Raw genomic sequence first — 19,389 nt, 5'->3', positions numbered from 1 at the left:
TTCAGTACCACAGTGAAAATGAATGACCCACAAGCTATACATATAGAGTAGATGAAGCTTAGGAACGTAATAGAGTGGCGTGAAAAAACAAGTCACAGAAGAGTATACCCACAATTATTCTGTTTTCATAAAGTTCAAAAACAAGCAAAAATTAAAAATATATTATTCAGGGATACATATGATAAAACTTTTTTAAAAGGAAATGAGAAACACAAAATTAAAGCTAGTGGTTTCCTCTGGGAGGAGGATAGGAGGATGAAAGAGAGAAGTGTTCACAAGTTGGGTGGTAGATTCATACACAGTTTTATTTTATTACTATGCTTCAAAACTCATGATTTGTGTGCATTAAATACTTCATGATAATAAGTGTAAAGACTTTTGGAGAAAATAATCACAGATAAATGTAAAGTTAAAGTGTAATAAAATATTAAGAAGCATTAGGTGTATAGTTGGTCACTTAATTCCAAGAAGTTGATTAAAATAAAAAGTAATTTTAAAAACATTATCTCTCTCTCTCTCTCAAGTATTTTAACTTAAAAGAGATAAATACTCATTCACTCACCAACCATTTCTGTAGAATCAATTGATCCACAGATTGGAAATTACTTTCAACTTTTCCATGACATTATCTTCCAGTATATCTGCTATGTCACCATTTTTTCTTTTTAATTCAATCAAATGGACTTGTCATTTAAGTGATGAATGATATCTGATAAAAATATTTAGTTTTGAAACTGCTATTTATGTTTTGTGTATTCTATTTTCAATTATTTTTTATTTTCTTTTCCACTTCTGGTATTATGGTTTTCATTAATTTTTTGCACCTATGGGTTTAGAAGTTATACATTCGAATTCTATTTTTTTAGGGGTGACTCAAAGTTTTAATATGCACACTTGATTCATGGTCTAATTAATCAACATGTCTGTTCTCACTCTTATATGACAAAAGAACATTAGAACACTTTACCTGCCATCTTAACATGTTGTTATCTGACAGGGTCTACCCTGGCATGGGGCAGGGTATCCCAGGGACTCTCAAGAGAGTTCACATATCATTGCAGTGGTGTACACTGGCACAATATCAGCCTAGATGATAACCTACTTTTTAATCCAGACCCCAACCCCTTGTAAAGAAAACTTTATCCTATTCCTTCCTTCTGGATTCATTTTCCTTTTTTATTCTTTAGTATTTTTTTAAAGTAGGATTTATGAGTGGTGAACTCTCATTTTTTGCTTGCAAGTGTCTTTAATTCATTTTTACTCCTGAATGACAGTTGAACTGAGTCAAGGAGTCCAGATTGGGTGTGATTTAAATAGGTCGTTTCAAATGGGATATATACATATCCTATCTCATCCATTCTAAGAGGCCATCAACTGCACCATGAAGAAAAGGATGCATTACAATTCCACAGATGCTAGCATATGAAAATTTTATGTTTTACAATGAATTATAGAGGTAACATATTTTACTATACGCAGTGGAAAAAGAATGAGCTTTGGAACCAGGAAGAACTGAGTTCAAATTCTGGCTTTGGGGCTTCCCTGGTGGCGCAGTGGTTGAGAGTCCGCCTGCCGATGCAGGGGACACGGGTTCGTGCCCTCAGTCTGGGAAGATCCCACATGCTGCGGAGCGGCTGGGCCCATGAGCCATGGCCGCTGAGCCTGTGCGTCCGGAGCCTGTGCTCCGCAACGGGAGAGGCCACAGCAGTGAGATGCCCACGTACCGCAAAAAAAAAAAAATATTCTGGCTTTGTCTCTTATTACTTGTGTAATTTTGTGCAAGTTCATTGATCTCTGTGGGATTCAGCTCATCATGTGTAAAACAGAAAAAAAAAATCATTTATACTGGGAGTTTCCAAGCTTTTCCTATAAAAGGCCAGAAAGTAAATATTATAAGCTTTGTGGGTCATAAGGTCCCTGATGAAACTACTCAACTCTGCCAACTGTAGCAGAAAAGCAGCCACAGTTAACACATATTCCTGTGCCTGAAGTACAGTGGGTATCAAGAAATGTACATTTCTCCCCCTACAACCCTTTTTCTCAACATTCCTATGAAAGATATAAATAGCATACATAATAATTTCCACGTGGGAAGTGCAGTTAAAAGTCTCATTAAGCTGTGGTAGGAATGAAAATTATATACAGCTCCAAAGACTTCTAATTTCTGAATATTTAATCCCCATTAGCTGGGGATTAAGTTACACATTCACTGGAACACTGATGATCTAAACTTTCTGAAACCTAGAGCATATCCATCTTTAGGCCTCAATTTCCTAAGCCTCAGTACGATTCAATTAGTAATGCCTCTCCCATAAAATGCCAATTCCCTACAAAGCCATACAAAAGCACTTTTTGAATGAAACATGGTCATAAAAATGTATTTGTGCTTACCTTTATATCAAACTATAACACCATGTTGAGGCTACGCAGCACAAAAATATGTATCCTACTGCCCTACTCTATAATTCAAATCAGTATCAGGTGAAAATAAGAAAGTACTAATTTCACAATATGGACCTTTCTAATGCCTTAAGGAATACAAACAAAAACAAAAGGTACATCAGCATTTCTTGAGACAACAATATGAAAATCTGGAGAGAGAAAAACTAAATCCTAAAAGATTCCATGTCAATCAGCTCTGTTTTTTAATTAGTTACAAAAATCCTTGTTAATCTCATGTTAATAGCAGTACTTTCTGAAAAAATATCCTATCCAAGTATTTTATTGTGTCTGACCACTTAAACAATGTTTGCATTACATAAATTGTTGACATTTAAAAATACAGTTGTTTTCTTTTCCATAAAATCCAACATACTGCAAAAGATGGAAAGAACAGAGTTTAACATTTGAAACATACTTCACAGCATTTAAATCCAGTGTGGCATACAAATAATATAAGCATTTCATCCGTTCTGTAGTTTCCAAATTGTGGGGGACCATGTATTGAGCAAAGATCCGTTCAACAAGCAATCTACGAAAAAAACATAAAGTACTGTATTAATTTCTTTAAATGTACATATTAAATATGTATGTAAATTTCCAAAACACATAAAGAACACATATAAAAGAGCTTCTTCTTTCTGAGTAGAGATGAGATTTCCAAATCAAAGATTTCTTTCTATAAGAAGAAGAGCCAAAGAAAAAATTTTAGCTGGATGTACTGGAAACAGTCCTATACCTAACTAAGATTAACTACTTCTGCATGACCTTGGGCAAGTTATATACCAGGGACTCAATTTCATTGGCTAAACAATAAAGGGTTAAAAAACTACACCAGAACCTTCCAAGTGACATATTCTAAACATCTGTAAGTTAACCATAAAGAAATGTTTAAGATTCTTGACTTTTTGTAGTGATATCATGAAAAGAGACCTAGATAAAAGTAAAAAAAAGAAAAAAAGGAGAAAAGAAAAATTAAATGGTGGGGGGTGGGCTATGAAACCATAATGCAAATCTCTGTGCACTGATGCCACACGCTCAAAAAGCTTAAAAACGTCAATTTTCTAAAAATAATAACCATAAAGTCTCTTAGATAATATCAACCTAAGATACTCAGTTTCTGCTTCCCATACCTCTTAAAATTGTAAGATGTCCTACTGGTTCTTAATTTTCTCATTCTCACCTGTTAATAAGCAAGATCATTTGGACCCCACTAAAAATTCATCAAATCAATGCAGACTGCAAGCAGAATTTACAGTTCTACTAACTACTAAATCGCTAGGTTCCATATAAGGTCTAACCTTACACACTGGAATAGAAAAATACAAAGATTATATTCAGATAATGTGTCTTTATAAAAATGTATAAACTAGTTTTTTTAGCCTTGAGTAGGAATTGTTTGTATTTAAAATGTCTAAATCCAAAGGTTGTATACTTATTTTATTTGAAAAAATGAATGTGAATCCTTATAACACAATTATCTATGAAACAGAATTTAAATCATAATTACATACACTCCTACTTTCAAATATTACTCTGTTAAAACATAGTATACGAAAATGACCATAAAAGATGTATCCATCCCTAAAGTTATATGTACATTACTACTTCATTTATGGCTTTGGTGGGAAAGCAACTAGTCACTCACTACCTTTAATTTGCAGTAAAAACTGAGGAGGGAGTTTAAAGTTATAAAGAAAATAGCCTAAAACAATAGCTCAACAACAGTTATATAATACCAAAAGCACTAAACATTTTACATGTGGTGTCTTTAACTTACCTATCATCAATACTATTTTGATAATATATATGTAGCAATTTGTCTTTGATCCATGAAATCTGTTTTGCAGCATCTTTCCCAGCTGCTGATTGTAAAGCATATTTCTTATAGATCTGCGCAAGTCCCATCATGGCTTCTTTGCGCACTCTCCACTTAAAAAAAAAAAAAAAATTTTTTTCTCGTAATTTAAAAATGCCTCCGTTATATTAATTCAGTAAAGTCTAGTTTCCCAGTTTTTTTATTCACTTTACACAATTTATTTTCATCATACCTCAGTTCCTGGATGTCAATCTGTAATGACTGTATGAAAAAACACAACTATCATTTTAATATATCTACTATGTCAAGCACAGACATCTATTAACGTGTATAAAGAATTTTAATGCTTTGATATCTTATACCCACTACCAATCCCTAAAAAGCAAAACTCAATCACAATCTACTTAATGTCACTTAGAATGAGTGAGGGAAAGCATGCTACCAAATTGTAAAAGGCAAAGACAGTTAAGTGGATAAACTGTGAGCTATTCCTTATAGAGTTTTTTCCAAATTATGGTCTATATTAAGCATACCTGTATTAAAGGTATACATGACAATGGCTTTATCAGATGCTGAATGCAAAGACACATCAGTGGTTCATTTTGTATATCTGGCAAAGACGTTCAGGTATAAAGATATTCAACTATTTTCTAAATTAAATACATATCTGTTATAGTATACCTAACATTAATTATCTTGGTATGAGTTTAATCTTAAATTTTACATAAACACAGCACTATAATCAGTAGGGAGGAAGTAATATTAAGAACTTCATGAATCTGCGAAGATTATTAATTTTTCCTTTGCAATCTGTCACTCACAGCAACATTTTTCTCTTGGTTTCTCTTTCAATTAATTACAGTAAATAATAGTCCTTATTTCATCCATCCACTGCATACATATTGAAATAAAAGACTTCAAAAGCTTTACTCATAAAATAAGAATTCAATATGTTTGTAAAAACTTTATCTCCAATTCCCTATCTTATCTCTAATTCCCGAAAGTGCTACTTTAGGGAAAATTTAAAGATATAGAGCATATTCTAATACTGTCAGTAACGTAAATATATTTAATTATTTTTTGGTACTCAATTAATATTTATATGAATGAACCAAGCAGTCCTATGATGAACACACCATGATGATCAAAAACATACATGAATTATGATCCCAATAATACACAAATACTTAGCTTAAATTCTAAGTTTAACTATGAAAAAGTTTACTTGAACACTTAGAAGGCTGTTATCCTACCATGATGCAAACCTCCTTTTCCTTCTTTACAGCTCTTGGCCTTTTCATTGTTTAATACCGTACTGAAATATCCAATAACAACAAGTCTAAATTTATCAACTAAAATAAGTTGCTCTGAATACCTATAGATTTGGAGGGAAAACCATGCAATTCCTGTCCATGTATTCTCCATCCACAACCCACATGATCAAAGAGAGAATTAAATGATGGAGATAGCACAATTGACCATACAAGTGACTTTCAAAATGTTGTGAAGTTTTTACCTAGTTAGAGCTATTCATATCTACCAAGAGACCTCCCACTTTCTTTGCTTATTAACCCCTAAATACACCAAAGATCTTCATCCTTCACCAAAATTACTCTTAAGTCTAAGTCTGTAAAATCCATGCCATCAAGGAAAGGCAAAGGGGAGGAGGGGAGAATAAATATTCACCGAAACACTTACTGAGTGCCTAATACATTCTAGGCAACATGGAATACAAATGTAAGACACAGTGCCCTCTTCAGAAGCCACTAACTAAAGAGTGGAGCTGTTCAGTGCTCTAGAAGGAAGATTTGGGGTCACAGGAGATAGGCTCGAAGCATGCTGCTCTGCTGGGGTTAGCTTTGCCATGTTGAAAACGTTTTGGGGACTTCCCTGGTGGCACAGTGGTTAAGAATCCGCCTACCAATGCAGGGGACACAGGTTCGATCCCTGGTCCGGGAAGATCCCACATGCAACTGAGCAACTGAGCCCGTGCGCCACAACTACTGAAGCCCACGCTACTAGAGCCCATGCTCCGTAACAAGAGAAGCCGCTGCAATGAGAGCATTGCACACCACAACAAAGAGTAGCCCCCACTCGCCACAACTAGAGAAAGCATGCATGTAGCAACAAAGACCCAACACAGCCATTAATTAATTAATTAATTAATTAAAAGAAAAAAGAAGACATCTTGTATTTTCCATTCCATAGAAATTATAATACAATCAGCTAGAGGACTATGAACTGATACCCATATGAAAGGAAAAAGAGAAAAGAGAAGTTGTGTTCAAAGGCCTTTTCAAAAGTCACTTACTAAAATTAGTGTACAGGTTAAACATCTGATTACTCTACCATTTAGAGCTGACCCATTTTGAGGATGAGAACAAATAATCCTAATAAAGAAAAACTAATAAAATTTAATGTAACAAAAAGTAAAATCTTCTCATAAACATTATTTTAGATATTAAAATGTCTCCCCCCCCAAAAAGGGCTAATTACATTTAAATCTCAATATTTTCAAATGAAATACTATTAAACTTCAAGTATTCAAAATGCAAACCTACTAATAATTATTAACCCTACTTACCCGTTTGTCTAATGTTCTCTCTCTCACAAAATTAAGTAAGTGATCATTGACCAGAAGAATATCCTTTTTAGCAGCTGTAACTATAGACACAATAACATCATGTCTAATAGCTTCCTCAGGGTCATGTGACCTCACTTTAAGATACTCTGAAAGATAAAATTTTATTTGATTAAAATGAAACTTTGACAACTAAAACGTTTGAAAAGATTGCACAAGATCTTTGAAAGTAAACCACAACAAAAACAAAACCTAAGTAGAAGGTTCAATATTTCAAAAACATTAGGAGTAGGTAAGAGAGAAAGGGAGAGAGAGAAGGAAGAAGGAAAGAAGGTCAGTCCTTCAGGCAAAATACAGTAGTTTACATGCAACTGAGTAGTAAACCCCCTCCCCATTTGTGAGACAGGATAGTTAACTAAGGAGTTCCTAAACTCATTAATTCAACAAACCATATAAATGAACCAAGAAGTATATCAATGCTAAATATTTCACTTTTGTTTTTTAAATGGTTAAAATATTCAAGTCAAGTGGTTCTAATCGGAAAAGGCTAGAGAATTCAAGTTTCTATCCCTTAACTATGTAAACCCTTAGTGAGGTTATTGAAAGAGTATAATTAAGGTAATGGCAGCCAAGAAATAGGATTACAGGAAAGACCGTAAGGCAATTCTGTTTAACTGAACTAAAAGGAAGGCCAAAGGGAAGACAGAAGAAATGAAACACTTAACAATTACGAGTGACTAGAGGAGAATCTTAAAGTCAAAAACATGGAAGTTCAGATCTGGCACTGAGAAAGCTGAAAGAAAAAAATTAACAATCTTCAGTAATGATATATTAGGTTTAAAGAAGAGGTACCACAAGTGAACATAAATTATTATTCAGCTTTTTAATTATATGACCAGTAAGATAAAATTTCGTTGTTTGGATCTGGAGTAACATACATAGCCATGTCTACAAACAACAAACAGAGCTTATGATTGTGAATGGATTTACTTCTCAATAAATGAACAGTTAACAATATAATGCAAAAGCTCATAAAATCAATGCCCAGGTCCTAAGCCCCTCCACCTTGAGCATTCTCTACTAACAGGAACTATTTCAAAAAGTGTTTAAGACAATATGTCGCTAAAAAACTTCTGAAGAAATGGAAATATTATTTTATGTATCACAGAAAACAAGGTTATTTTTAGTATTGATTTCAAATGCCCCATGCTAAATATATCTCAAATTCATTTACCCCTCAAGATAAAGACAGGAGTTTTTATCTTTCGCTGCACTTGTTTCAAATGTAATATGTATTATTATTTCAGGTGTCACTAAAAAAGGAAAAACCAATGACACACCATCAATTTTCAGATACATCCTCATTTCACTAAAACAAATCATTCATATTAAACAGGTATACACAAGAGCTATTAACTTGTAGATATTAACTGTGCAGAGGAAGAGAAAACAGGACAAAGAAGAAATTCTCAACAGTTAGCATGATGCAGCATCTAACAATACTCTTCCCAATATGGCTACGTCCCTTAAAACTTGGCTGAAGGCACAGGATGAAGCTCACAAACACACTATGGAGAAAAGAAGATAAATGTATGTTTTTAACATATTTATTTCAACTCACTCCTGAAACCCTAAGAAAATGTCTTTTAAAAGGGACAAGTAACAAGAGAAGAGATCATAGCAGAAGAGATTTCTCACCAAAATTTTGGCAGATGGATGACTGGTAAATGCCCAGAGACAAAAGAGAAGGATGAAACCTAAAAGGGAAAGAAAAGCCATAGACAAGCTCATTTCCAGGGTAGAAGAACCCTGAAATTCAAGGCACCAAGCAATGAGAAAGGCAGAGATGAAGACAGCAGCTGAAAACATGGAGTGGAGTGGTTGAAAATCTGCATTAATAGTTAGACCCCTAGATTTTTCAAATCTGTCTTTTAGCCTACTCTAAAAATTAAAATGTGCCAGGAGGCTAGAGACTAGGAAATACATAACAAGATAAATGTTTCATAAAAGATGAAACTGTACACTATCCTTTGATAAAGCAAAACATTCAAAACAATGAGAAGGACTAAAAAGGTTACTGGTGAAATTATTCACATCTAAAGTATATTTCAGACAACTATAAAAAAACAAAATATCTATTATTTAGCCAAGAGTAAACAATGCATTGAAGTTCTGACTATGGAAAAAATACTTTAAAAAAATACAGACTATGTACAGAACTACTACAAATCAACAAGAAAAAAAAAAGACGAACAAGCCAATTAAAAAAGAATGGGTTTAAAATTTAAACAGATACTTCATAAAAGAACATATGTATCAATATGCACATAAAAAGATGACTAATCTCATTAGTCATCAGGAGAATGCAAATTAAAATCACAACAAACATCAAGACCTATGAGAATGGCTAAAACCAAAAAGACTGACCATACAAAATGTTGGCAAGAATGCTGAACAACTGCACCCTCAAACATTTCTGGTGCAAGTGGGAAATAGTATAACTACTATGAAGAACGTGGTCATTTCTTATAAAGTTAAACATACATTTACCCTATGACCAGCAATTTTACTCCTAAGTAGTTCCAAAGAGAAATAAAAACATAAATCCACAGAAACACTTATACAAGAATACTCACTGTAATCTTAATCATAATCACCCCAGACCAAAAACAACCCAGATAGCCATCAAAAGAAAAAAAAATGGATGTAAGCAAATTATGGTGTATTCATACAATGAAATACCACTCTATAATAAAAAATAAAGTAATAATACCTGGTGTCCCAAAGACACAAGCAATTAAAATTAAACTCCTGGTAGGATACTCTTTTCTGGGGAATCTGAATAGCCAAAGAGAAAGTATCTAAACTAAAGGTTTTCCAACAAACAACCCACCCTGATCACCCTACAGTGAAGTTCAGAGTGAACAATCCCATCCATACGCTCAGGGCTTTCTGAACAGCTTTTAATTTAGTCCCCCACTCTTAATAAAAGCCGACAGCCATGGATTGCCAAGCATTTGAGGAAAGCCTCTAACATGGAAAATACAGACAAAAGCAAATAAAAAGTGGGAAAAACAAGTGGGTGAAACAGACATTTTTAAGAAAAAGAAAACTCCAAAATACTATCATTAGTATTCTCAGAGAATACTGCACCCATAACACAAGAAAAGGGTGCTCCAGAGTAAAAGAAACATCCAGGATAAAAGAGAAGGAAGAAGAGAAAAGGAAGAAACAGACAGACAGACACACCCATGCACGCACGCGCACACACACACTCAGGGTCACACAGAAGGGGGGAGAAAAGAAGGGAAGGAGAGGGGGAAGGCAAAAGAGAGAGGAAGAACGGATCATCTTAAGATGAATGCTATAAATCAGAAGCTCACACACAGCGAGCAGTCCAATTTCAGGTGTCAGCAGGTAGACAGAGGGTTCTCCAAGCAGGATATCTCCCAGAAAAAGCAGTTTAAAATGTACTATAAGTTGGTAAAATTTTAAAAAGAGTAAATAACTAAATAATAACAAGCAATAATATGAAAGATGGGAAGGTAGTGCTCAGAGGTAAACCTTTCAAGGGTCCTGGATTGCTCAGAAAGAAGCTAGTGTTCTGATTAATTTCAGACTTTATTAATCAACTATGCAGTAAAAGCATGAAGGAGAATGTAACTTCCAAGCCCATATGGATAAAAAAGGAAAAATGAGAAGAAAACTAATCAGCTGGGCAGAAGAGAAGAAAAACAGAAATAAAAGAAGCAAAGAATAGGCATGCAAAATAGAAAACACAAAATAAGATAGCGGGAATAAGTTCAACTGTATCAAATTCAAATTATTTCAATAAAATTTTCAAATCACATAAGAATACTATATATAACTTATGTACCGATACACATGTGACATAGATAGAAAAACATGAACAGAATGCACAACAAATTTAATAGAGAGGTCACCCTCTACAGAAGTAGGAATGAGAGGAGTTTGTGAACAGCATTTCAACTGTATCTACAATTTACTTTCTTTTTTTAAACTCCTAAGCTAATACAGCAAAATGCTAACATTTCTGAGGAAGACAGTGGCTGCTGTATTCATCCATATTCTCTAAACTATTTCATAACTTTAAAAACCTTAACAGAGCAGCAACAGTCAGATACACAGTATTCTCATTACTATAAAAATGCAAAGTTCTGAAATACCTCATCAATATACAGATTTCAGAAAAGTTACCTCCATTAAGCATGGTTAAATTAGTTCATAAATTAATGACTCTCACCTAAGTTCTCAAAATATTAAAGACGACTGAAGTCCCATAATCTATGCAAAGTCAAGACCTGTTCAAATCCAAATGCCTGAAATACTTGTAGAATTGTTCTTAAATTAAGAAACCAATATTGTCTCTGATAATGCTACTTTTTATGTAAGTGCTTCTAGGTACTATGTAGGTACTAGGAGGTAAAAACTGTAGCTTCACCATGATGATGAACTGAAACAAGAAGACTTCACTGAGAATAATCACAAAAAACAACCAAAAATAAAAAGGTTTTTTTTCCTATATATAAAACCAATTTTTTTCACCAAAGAGCATCTAGGAATGTTTGCCATTATGGGTATACAGTACCTGTTAAGTCCTTTGCTAAATCAGGATGGTTCATGAGACAATGGCTAGCAAATTTCACACATTCCAGGCGGATTGGTACATGGATATCATTAAACCTGATAAAATATAAAGTCACAGAGTGATCTTTAAAATAAGAGAGAGAGATAAGTGTTTATCCTGCACTTAATTTATATTTATTTCTCTAATTAAAAGAAAAAACAATTTATACAGGATAATTCAAAGCAGAACCAGACTATTTTAACAAAGTTTTTGATATACTATGTATGTAAGAATGCTTTGGAACCTCTGTATTATACTAGGTCAATCTCCTGTGAGAACTATGTACTTTTAATGAGGATGTTTAAACAGTACACATTTGCCTCAAATACAAGAACTGGAATGACAAAATTTTTCCTATAAATAGTATACTTTCTTTTTTGTTATATATAAATTTATTTATTTTATTTTATTTATTATTATTTTTGGCTGTGTTGGGTCTTTGCTGCTGCGCACGGACTTTCTCTAGCTCAGGCGAGCAGGGGCTACTCCTTCATTGTGGAGCGCAGGCTTCTTATTGCGGTGCCTTCTCTTGTTGTGGAGCATGGGCTCTAAGCATACGGGCTTCCGTAATTGTGGCATGCAAGCTCAGTAGTTGTGGCTCGCAGGCTCTAGAGCACAGGCTCAGTAGTTGTGGCATATGGCTTAGTTTCTCCGCAGCATGTGGGATCTTCCCGGACCAGGGCTCAAACCTGTGTCCCCTGCACTGGCAGGCGGATTCTTAACCACTGCGCCACCAGGGAAGCCCTGTAATTTCAAATGTATCTGTTTATGCAAGTATATTGTGTATACATAATACACATATACATTATTAAATCCCACACTGAAAAGAAAGCTTTTCCTCAAATTATTCTTTCTTAAATACAGAACATTCACAAATGTTTGGTAGATCTTGCACTAAACCCTGTATTACTTTATATGACTCTAAAATTGTGCCAAAATTACTCCTATCTATCATAATTATTTCCACTAATATCAAAGCAAATTTTTACATGTATATGTAAATACCTTAGTATGTATCTCTAAAAAGTTAAAACTCTTTGGTTGGTAAGTCATTTAAGTATCTTTTACTCATATCTTCCCTCTCTATCTTTTTCTTTTCCTTTGTAATCTGGTGAAGCACCTGTTTTGTGTTTGTGTGTGTAGTGTTTTTCCACAGTTTAGATTTTGATAATTTTATCATTCTGATGTCAATTAACAGGTTCCCCTCTCTCCTAAATCCTGCACATTAGGAATCAGGTCTATAGACTTGATCATATTCAGGTTCATTTTTTAGCAAGACTACTTGATAACGGCATTGTGCTCCTCCACCAGGAAGCACATGATGCCTAGTTGTCTCTAAACCATTGATGTTCAAAGTCTACACACATAAGTTCATTGTGGACTACAAAGCAGTGTTTTTTTTTTTTAAATCTTAAGTAACAACAAGAACGTTAAAGTGAAGCAAGAATTTTCCATTTGACATTTTCATGTCTTAATTCTCGAAGACCAAAAAGTCTCCAAATCTTGTATCACCTAATACCATAAGAAACAAAATTTAGCATCAAAAAGAAGAAAAGTCTTCTGAAGGAGCAACAAATTACTCATAAAAGATTATTATTAGGAAACAAACTGCTTTATGAAGTACACTCAAAAAAATCTAGTCTATAAAATCTAGTCTCTGGGGTTTCCCTGGTGGCGCAGTGGTTGAGAGTCTGCCTGCTGATGCAGGGGACACGGGTTCGTGCCCCGGTCCGGGAAGATCCCACATGCCACGGAGCGGCTGCACCCGTGAGCCATGGCCGCTGAGCCTGCGCATCCGGAGCCTGTGTTCCGCAACGGGAGAGGCCACAACAGTGAGAGGCCCGCGTACCGCAAAAAAAAAAAAAAAAAAAATCTTGTCTCTGGTCTCATATAGTTTCCTGAGTGTTCTGAACCCAAGTACTCAATCCCTATACACTTTAACCTTTCTCAACTAAACATGTACCAAATAACCATTAAAAGTTAAAAAAATACTTTAAAATACTTTTAAAAAATACTCTAGCTCCCTAAAATTGGTAATAATGTGCAAGTTTTATGTCATTAATAAAACAAGGAAAAATTACAATGTAATCAAAAGGTAAAAAGTTTAAATTAGAATTTTTCCTCCTAAAATCCTATAAAGTCTGGCTAATCCAAGTCCTGATTTAAAGATATATTAAATGTCTATATGTAAAACTGTATTTGTTTTAGCACATTAAATAAAACAGATTTTGATTTTAGTTGCACAGTTTAATTAAACAAACTATTTTGCCCTCTTGCTCATTGTATTTAAGGGGGAAAAGTCTAGAAATCAAACTCAAAATGACAATGGGCTAATATTTATTAGTTTAACACACCTTGTTAAATATTATTGAGCTACATAAGAGATAAGAAAACAGAGCAAGAATTTAGGGCTTAACATATGAAGGCTTATATGATTTGACAAATTAGAAAAACAAGACCAGAAGAGATTATCTTTATCATAATCATTGATAGTTCTGGTAACAAAATGGAAAGAAAAGTGGTGATGACAATGCAAATATTTCAATACAAAGAAAATAGAGTAAGAATCTCAATCCTATTTACTTGTTTATTTACGACTTAATTGCATGATTTGTTATAAGCATAATTATAAAAGGGAGAAAAAAATCCTCCTCTATCCTCAGGGTCAAAGTAGGTTTCAGCCAGGGCACTTGGAAGTGGTTTTAACATATTCAAGGTCGGGGTATCTTTAGAAAAGTAATAAAATAAACCCCTCTCACAGAAAAAATACAGAAACACATTCAAAATTTTGCAACCGATTTCAGGAGGTTTGTGGATCATTAAAAGCATATAAGAAGCCCAGGTTATCATTTCCTCATTATCATAAGAAACGTAGAAAGGAGATTAGTAGGAGGAATATACATAATCATTTATTTATTCATTCTATAGATACCCTTTTATCTTTACAATGTCTCCAAATAATCTAATTACATATAATTTCTTTGTGGAGAGGCTGTATCTCACCATGATGTATTTCTGGTTGGAATTAATCAATCACTGCTATGTAACAATACACCTCAATTTCATGATTATAATACTTTGTGAGATAATTTTTTAAATGTATAATCTTTTAAAAATCACTGAAGACAAAATAAGAAGGGGAAACTGTAAATATGGCCAATCGCCATCAGCATTCAAGAATTTCAAAATATAAAACCCCTCATTTTTATGATTTCAGGAAACAATCTTAAATGTGGGTGCTGTTTTAAAATAGTAAGTAGATATAAACACATATTACTTTTAAACAGGACACCAAAATCATATACCTGCCCAAGTAACACTGCCAAAGTGGTTTGTTTTGAGAAGCCAATTCTGAATCCTTTGCCCCAAACATTTTTGCCAGTAGTTTAACAACTTGAAGGCGTTCCTCATTATCATTGCTCTAAAACAAAACACAACCACAGCTTTAAAACCATGAGGTAGATACACTGAGAATAATTTTTCCCCTGATTTCCCTTAATCTCCAATTCCACAGAAAACTTTTTATGAACTTCAGCTGAAAAATTATACATAAAAATGTTTAATATATTTTTCATAAAATTAAATGTTACCTTAAATATTCTAATCATTTCAAATTACGTTAAAGGAGTACTCTCCTACATGAAAATTCATCCCAAAGTCTGATTAAAATTTAGTGGCCTCTCCTACAACTGAGGCTTGTCTCCATTCAAAATCAAAATCAAAAACTAACTTGCATCAAACCTACTTGGGACCCTTGAAAAACTATTCGTGGTCTTTAATAGACACTGATAGAGGCCAATCCTACAGTAAACAGAGACTTATGTATGAAGGTACTTGTTAAGCCCTTTGTAGAAATAAATATGCACTAAATCTCCCAACAGGAGAGTCCATTCACCTACATACACCAGATTCATAATGGAGTTCAACGACATGAGGAAGCCTTACACATGCAAAAACTAAAGTTTCCACTTTATAGAGAAAATGGGTACTCTGGGGATGAGAACTCATTTATTACTGCTTTTGGTACCTCCAACAAATGACAATATTTAAATGAATGAGCCAGCTACAATACTAGACTTGAACACAAAATGTGACAGAGATTGTTAAAAGCACTAATATTCAAGGTACTTGGATGGCACTGTACAGATCTTTTAAATTTTAAACCAATGCCAAAGCCCAGCATTTAAAGCCCCCATGATATGACCCGACTCATCTCTATTATTTGATTATTCCTCTAAAAAAGTACGTTTTACCCCTGGCTGCACGTTAGAATGACCTATAAGGCTTTTAAGAAACAACAAACAAACAAACAAACACTCATGTCTGGACTCCACTGCCAGAAATTCTGATCTGGGTTAATGCCTGGACATCTGTTTGTTTATTAAGGCTCCACAGATGAAGATTCTAATGGGCAGCCAGGAATGATTTAAACTTAGTTTATGCTACCATGCAACTGTAATTCTTTGTGTTCTGCAAATTCACCCAGCACCTTCCTACCTCTATATGATTCTGCATGCTGTTTCCTTTGCTTCAATTGTATGCTGTCTGTATCTTTTATGATATTTATAATATTTGGCCTCTTATTAGATATGGATTTTTTCCTCTTCCTCCCATAATAGATGTTAAATTTGCTGAAAGCAGGGATGATAATTCTTATTTTTGTATTTCTTACAGTATTCAACATTTTTATTAGAGAAAATCAAAGCAACAAATAATTAAAGGTATGACTGCCTTTTGCCTCATCAAAATTGCTAACTACATGAAAAAAGGGGGTAGAGGAAGGCCAGTGAATCAAATGTCTCACTTGAGAAATACACCAAAAATATGCCCCAGCATAAAATGAGAATATTTATTTGCTGCATTTTGGGGGTATTTACACTATCAACATAAACTGTTTATTTTGTAGTTTTCAAAGAGACAAATTCAAATTTTTAGAAACAAGAAATACAACACAGAAATCATTTAAAAACTTTTCTGGGTGGTACAGTGGGGCTCATCAAACAGTATTAATTATAACCAGATTTATTTAATCTTTATGTAATAATTTGAAAGAGAAAACATGCCCCAAATCTGCAAATGAAACTCAATTTTATGGCATAATTTAATGGCAAGGCAATAAGGACATTACCGAAAGATTCCAGAAAGCCATGTGAAAAGCAAAGGAGCTTTCAAGATAGGCTAGGCAAGTACAAGATAATATTCATAAAGGGAAAATATTTCACCCTATGTGGATAACAGATCCTAAACTATTTTTATGGTACATCAAGGGGCCTTGGGAACCACTATAAACTATGCCTTAAAAATGTAAAAGTTTGATGTATACCCATGACCTCAAAAGTTAGTCACAACCCAGAATTTATCTGGAAAACATCTGAAGGAAAATATCATTCTGCTAATCATTAATTCATCAGATTTTATCTGCTAGGCACCATGCCAGGCACTGGAGATACACAAATATGCAAGGCACAAACATGTAAATAAATAACAGTAATACCACCACATGGGTAACATTCAGTTAAAACCACTATAAGGATTAAAAATCCACAAGTAATGTGCTTTGCTAATCTGGTTGATAAAACCATATTATTTTTAGAATAGTTACCTTCAATTTAAATTCAAGCTGGGGTAAAACTGAGAGCAGCAAATGACTATCAATATTATAGAGCTCCAAAATTAAGTCAAAGACATGCTCTGACAAATCGCTGATAGATGTTTTCCCAAGCATCAGAACCTGATTAAAAAACTTTTGAGAAAGAAAATTTATCATTAATAGAAACAACATAGATAAAGTGAATTTTCTGAAATTTTATTATTCAATTAAGTTCATTATCGTTCTATACAGAGTCAAAACAGGCATACCAAAACATTTTCTAAGAAGGGGGGAAATCACTACTGGCTACATAAAAACATAAAACATGGAATTCACCTCATACATATTAAAAGACAAGCAATTTGTACTGACTCATCAATTAGCATATCAATAAATACCCTACCTACCAAATACACTTTATTCCACATTATGGTACTTACCATATTTTATCCTATATTACAGTTATTTGTACACATGTCTTAGTTTCTCTACTAGATAAATTTCTTAAGGGCAAGGGATCACATTTTGTTCACCACAGCAGTATGGGAGACAACAGTATGGAAGACAAAGCCTTACACCTTCATAGTAGAAACCAATTCCATTTTTAAAATACGTAATTTTATATTTACAAGGCAAAACAATATCTTTCTAATACTTTATCTTCTTTTATATTCTGATAATGTATACATACATACAAAGATTATAGCACTAACTAAAGTCCAATTAAAAGCACATACAAACACAAGGAAAATCCAAATGTGAACAATGTTCTTCTATAAGCAGCCAGCACTAACTAGTTTCCACACTCAGATCATTCATCATATTACTACTGAAAATGGTAAAAAATACATGGCATAATGATCAAGTTCCTTTCTATTTAAAGTCTTCCAAACATGTAAAAAATTAACCCAGAGCAGATCCCACATATTCTCCACAGTATCTTTTATCTCCTTGAAGAAGGAATTAAGGATTCTTTACACCACACAAGCTGCCCTGATCTCTTCTTTCTGTGACAGTTAACAAACAACTTGGCTTAATCAGGTTTTCTATCTGGAAAGTACAGTCAGGACTTTACATTTCAATGTCTCCTCTGATTACTTTTAGTTCCTGTGTTGTTCTTAAGTTTTTTAGATCTATGAACCTGTACCAACCACCTAGCCATGAAGGGATAAAAAGAAAAAAATTCTATTCTACTATTCTTTCTTTATTGGTTTTAAAAATAACTCGTCTGTCCTCCATGTTCATCAATTTTGTGGGAAAAGAATTTCATGACACCAAAGGTTAAATTCTCATTCAAGTTGAAGATAAAGTGGCTTCGTTGTTTCCATTTGAAAATTTTCTCCTGCTTAAAAATGATAAATCTACCTTTCTTAACAGAAAATAATCCTTTCCAATCTGGCCATCTTGGTGATCAAACCATCCTCTTCTTCTATCAGTCTGGGGAAAACTCATTTGAAAATGGAAAAAAACAAAACAACAACAAAAACCCAGTGTAACATCCTACAAATTCCATCAAAAACATTTATTTGACACTTATAATCTCCATCTATCTCCAAATCAGTCTTCACTGTACAACAAGAACATGGTACACTGCCTGACAGAGGTATCCAAAATAGATTCAATAAATGAATGAATGATATGTAACAGGTACTATAATACAACTATAGGTGAAACAACCTTCTTGAGGGTATACAATTCAGTGAAGAAGCAGATATAGATTTGAATAAAGTATTTCCTACCAAAAAACATTAGTCTTTTACTTACAAATGGTAACTAATTTTCACATAACAAATTAAATTATAACAACTGCCTCCTAATGAAAAGAGTAAGAGGAGTAAGTTAAAGGTCGATAAGAAATTCTACCTTAGATTTAAATGATCAATTTTAATTACAAAAGTGCTTTCACATCAGTTAACACATTCTCTACCATCACCCCAAGCGTTATTAACTCCAATAACTAAGGCTAAGTGAGATTAAGCAAATTAACCGAATTTTACCTACATCAAGACAAGCTTGATACATTTTTTCAATCCAACAAAATACTTTTGTGCTATCCCCTAAAACTTGTGATTAAAAAGATCTGGTAAAAAATAACAACATTACCAAGAAGTGATCCATGTAGGAAATTTTTTGAATTGTCACTATATACTTTTTCCTTTTGATACTGTTGTACCTTTTATATATATATATATATGTGTATATATATATATATACATATATATATATATATATAGAGAGAGAGAGAGAGAGAGAGAGAGAGGGAGAGAAAGAGAGAGAGAGAGGGAGAGACACACACACACACACTTTAGTTT

General features: G+C 33.6%; 1 protein-coding gene across 9 annotated transcripts in view; it reads right to left on the bottom strand.

The window, feature by feature from the left end:
- PDS5B (PDS5 cohesin associated factor B) overlaps window positions 1-19,389 on the bottom strand; it is a 199,772-nt gene that overhangs the window by 87,796 nt on the left and 92,587 nt on the right. For 8 of the 9 annotated variants that reach the window (XR_004346677.1, XR_004346678.1, XM_032611242.1 and 5 more), the window contains 6 exons: window positions 17,090-17,230; window positions 14,793-14,908; window positions 11,449-11,543; window positions 6,843-6,988; window positions 4,220-4,371; window positions 2,858-2,971 (listed from right to left, as the gene is read on the bottom strand). Coding sequence is in view for 7 of the 9 variants with exons in the window: in XM_032611242.1 (XP_032467133.1) it covers window positions 2,858-2,971; window positions 4,220-4,371; window positions 6,843-6,988; window positions 11,449-11,543; window positions 14,793-14,908; window positions 17,090-17,230 (764 nt within the window). In the remaining 2 variants the exon portion in view is untranslated. Of the gene's footprint in view, window positions 1-2,857; window positions 2,972-4,219; window positions 4,372-6,842; window positions 6,989-11,448; window positions 11,544-14,792; window positions 14,909-15,984; window positions 16,070-17,089; window positions 17,231-19,389 lie in introns of those variants that run through there. The other variant, XM_032611245.1, reaches the window with a different exon arrangement.

This window comes from Phocoena sinus, chromosome 18 (genome assembly GCF_008692025.1).
Source record: "Phocoena sinus isolate mPhoSin1 chromosome 18, mPhoSin1.pri, whole genome shotgun sequence".
NCBI classification, from domain to species: Eukaryota; Metazoa; Chordata; class Mammalia; order Artiodactyla; family Phocoenidae; genus Phocoena; species Phocoena sinus.
Note: the sequence above shows the minus strand (reverse complement) of the source record. Positions and strands in the feature narration are given on the sequence as shown.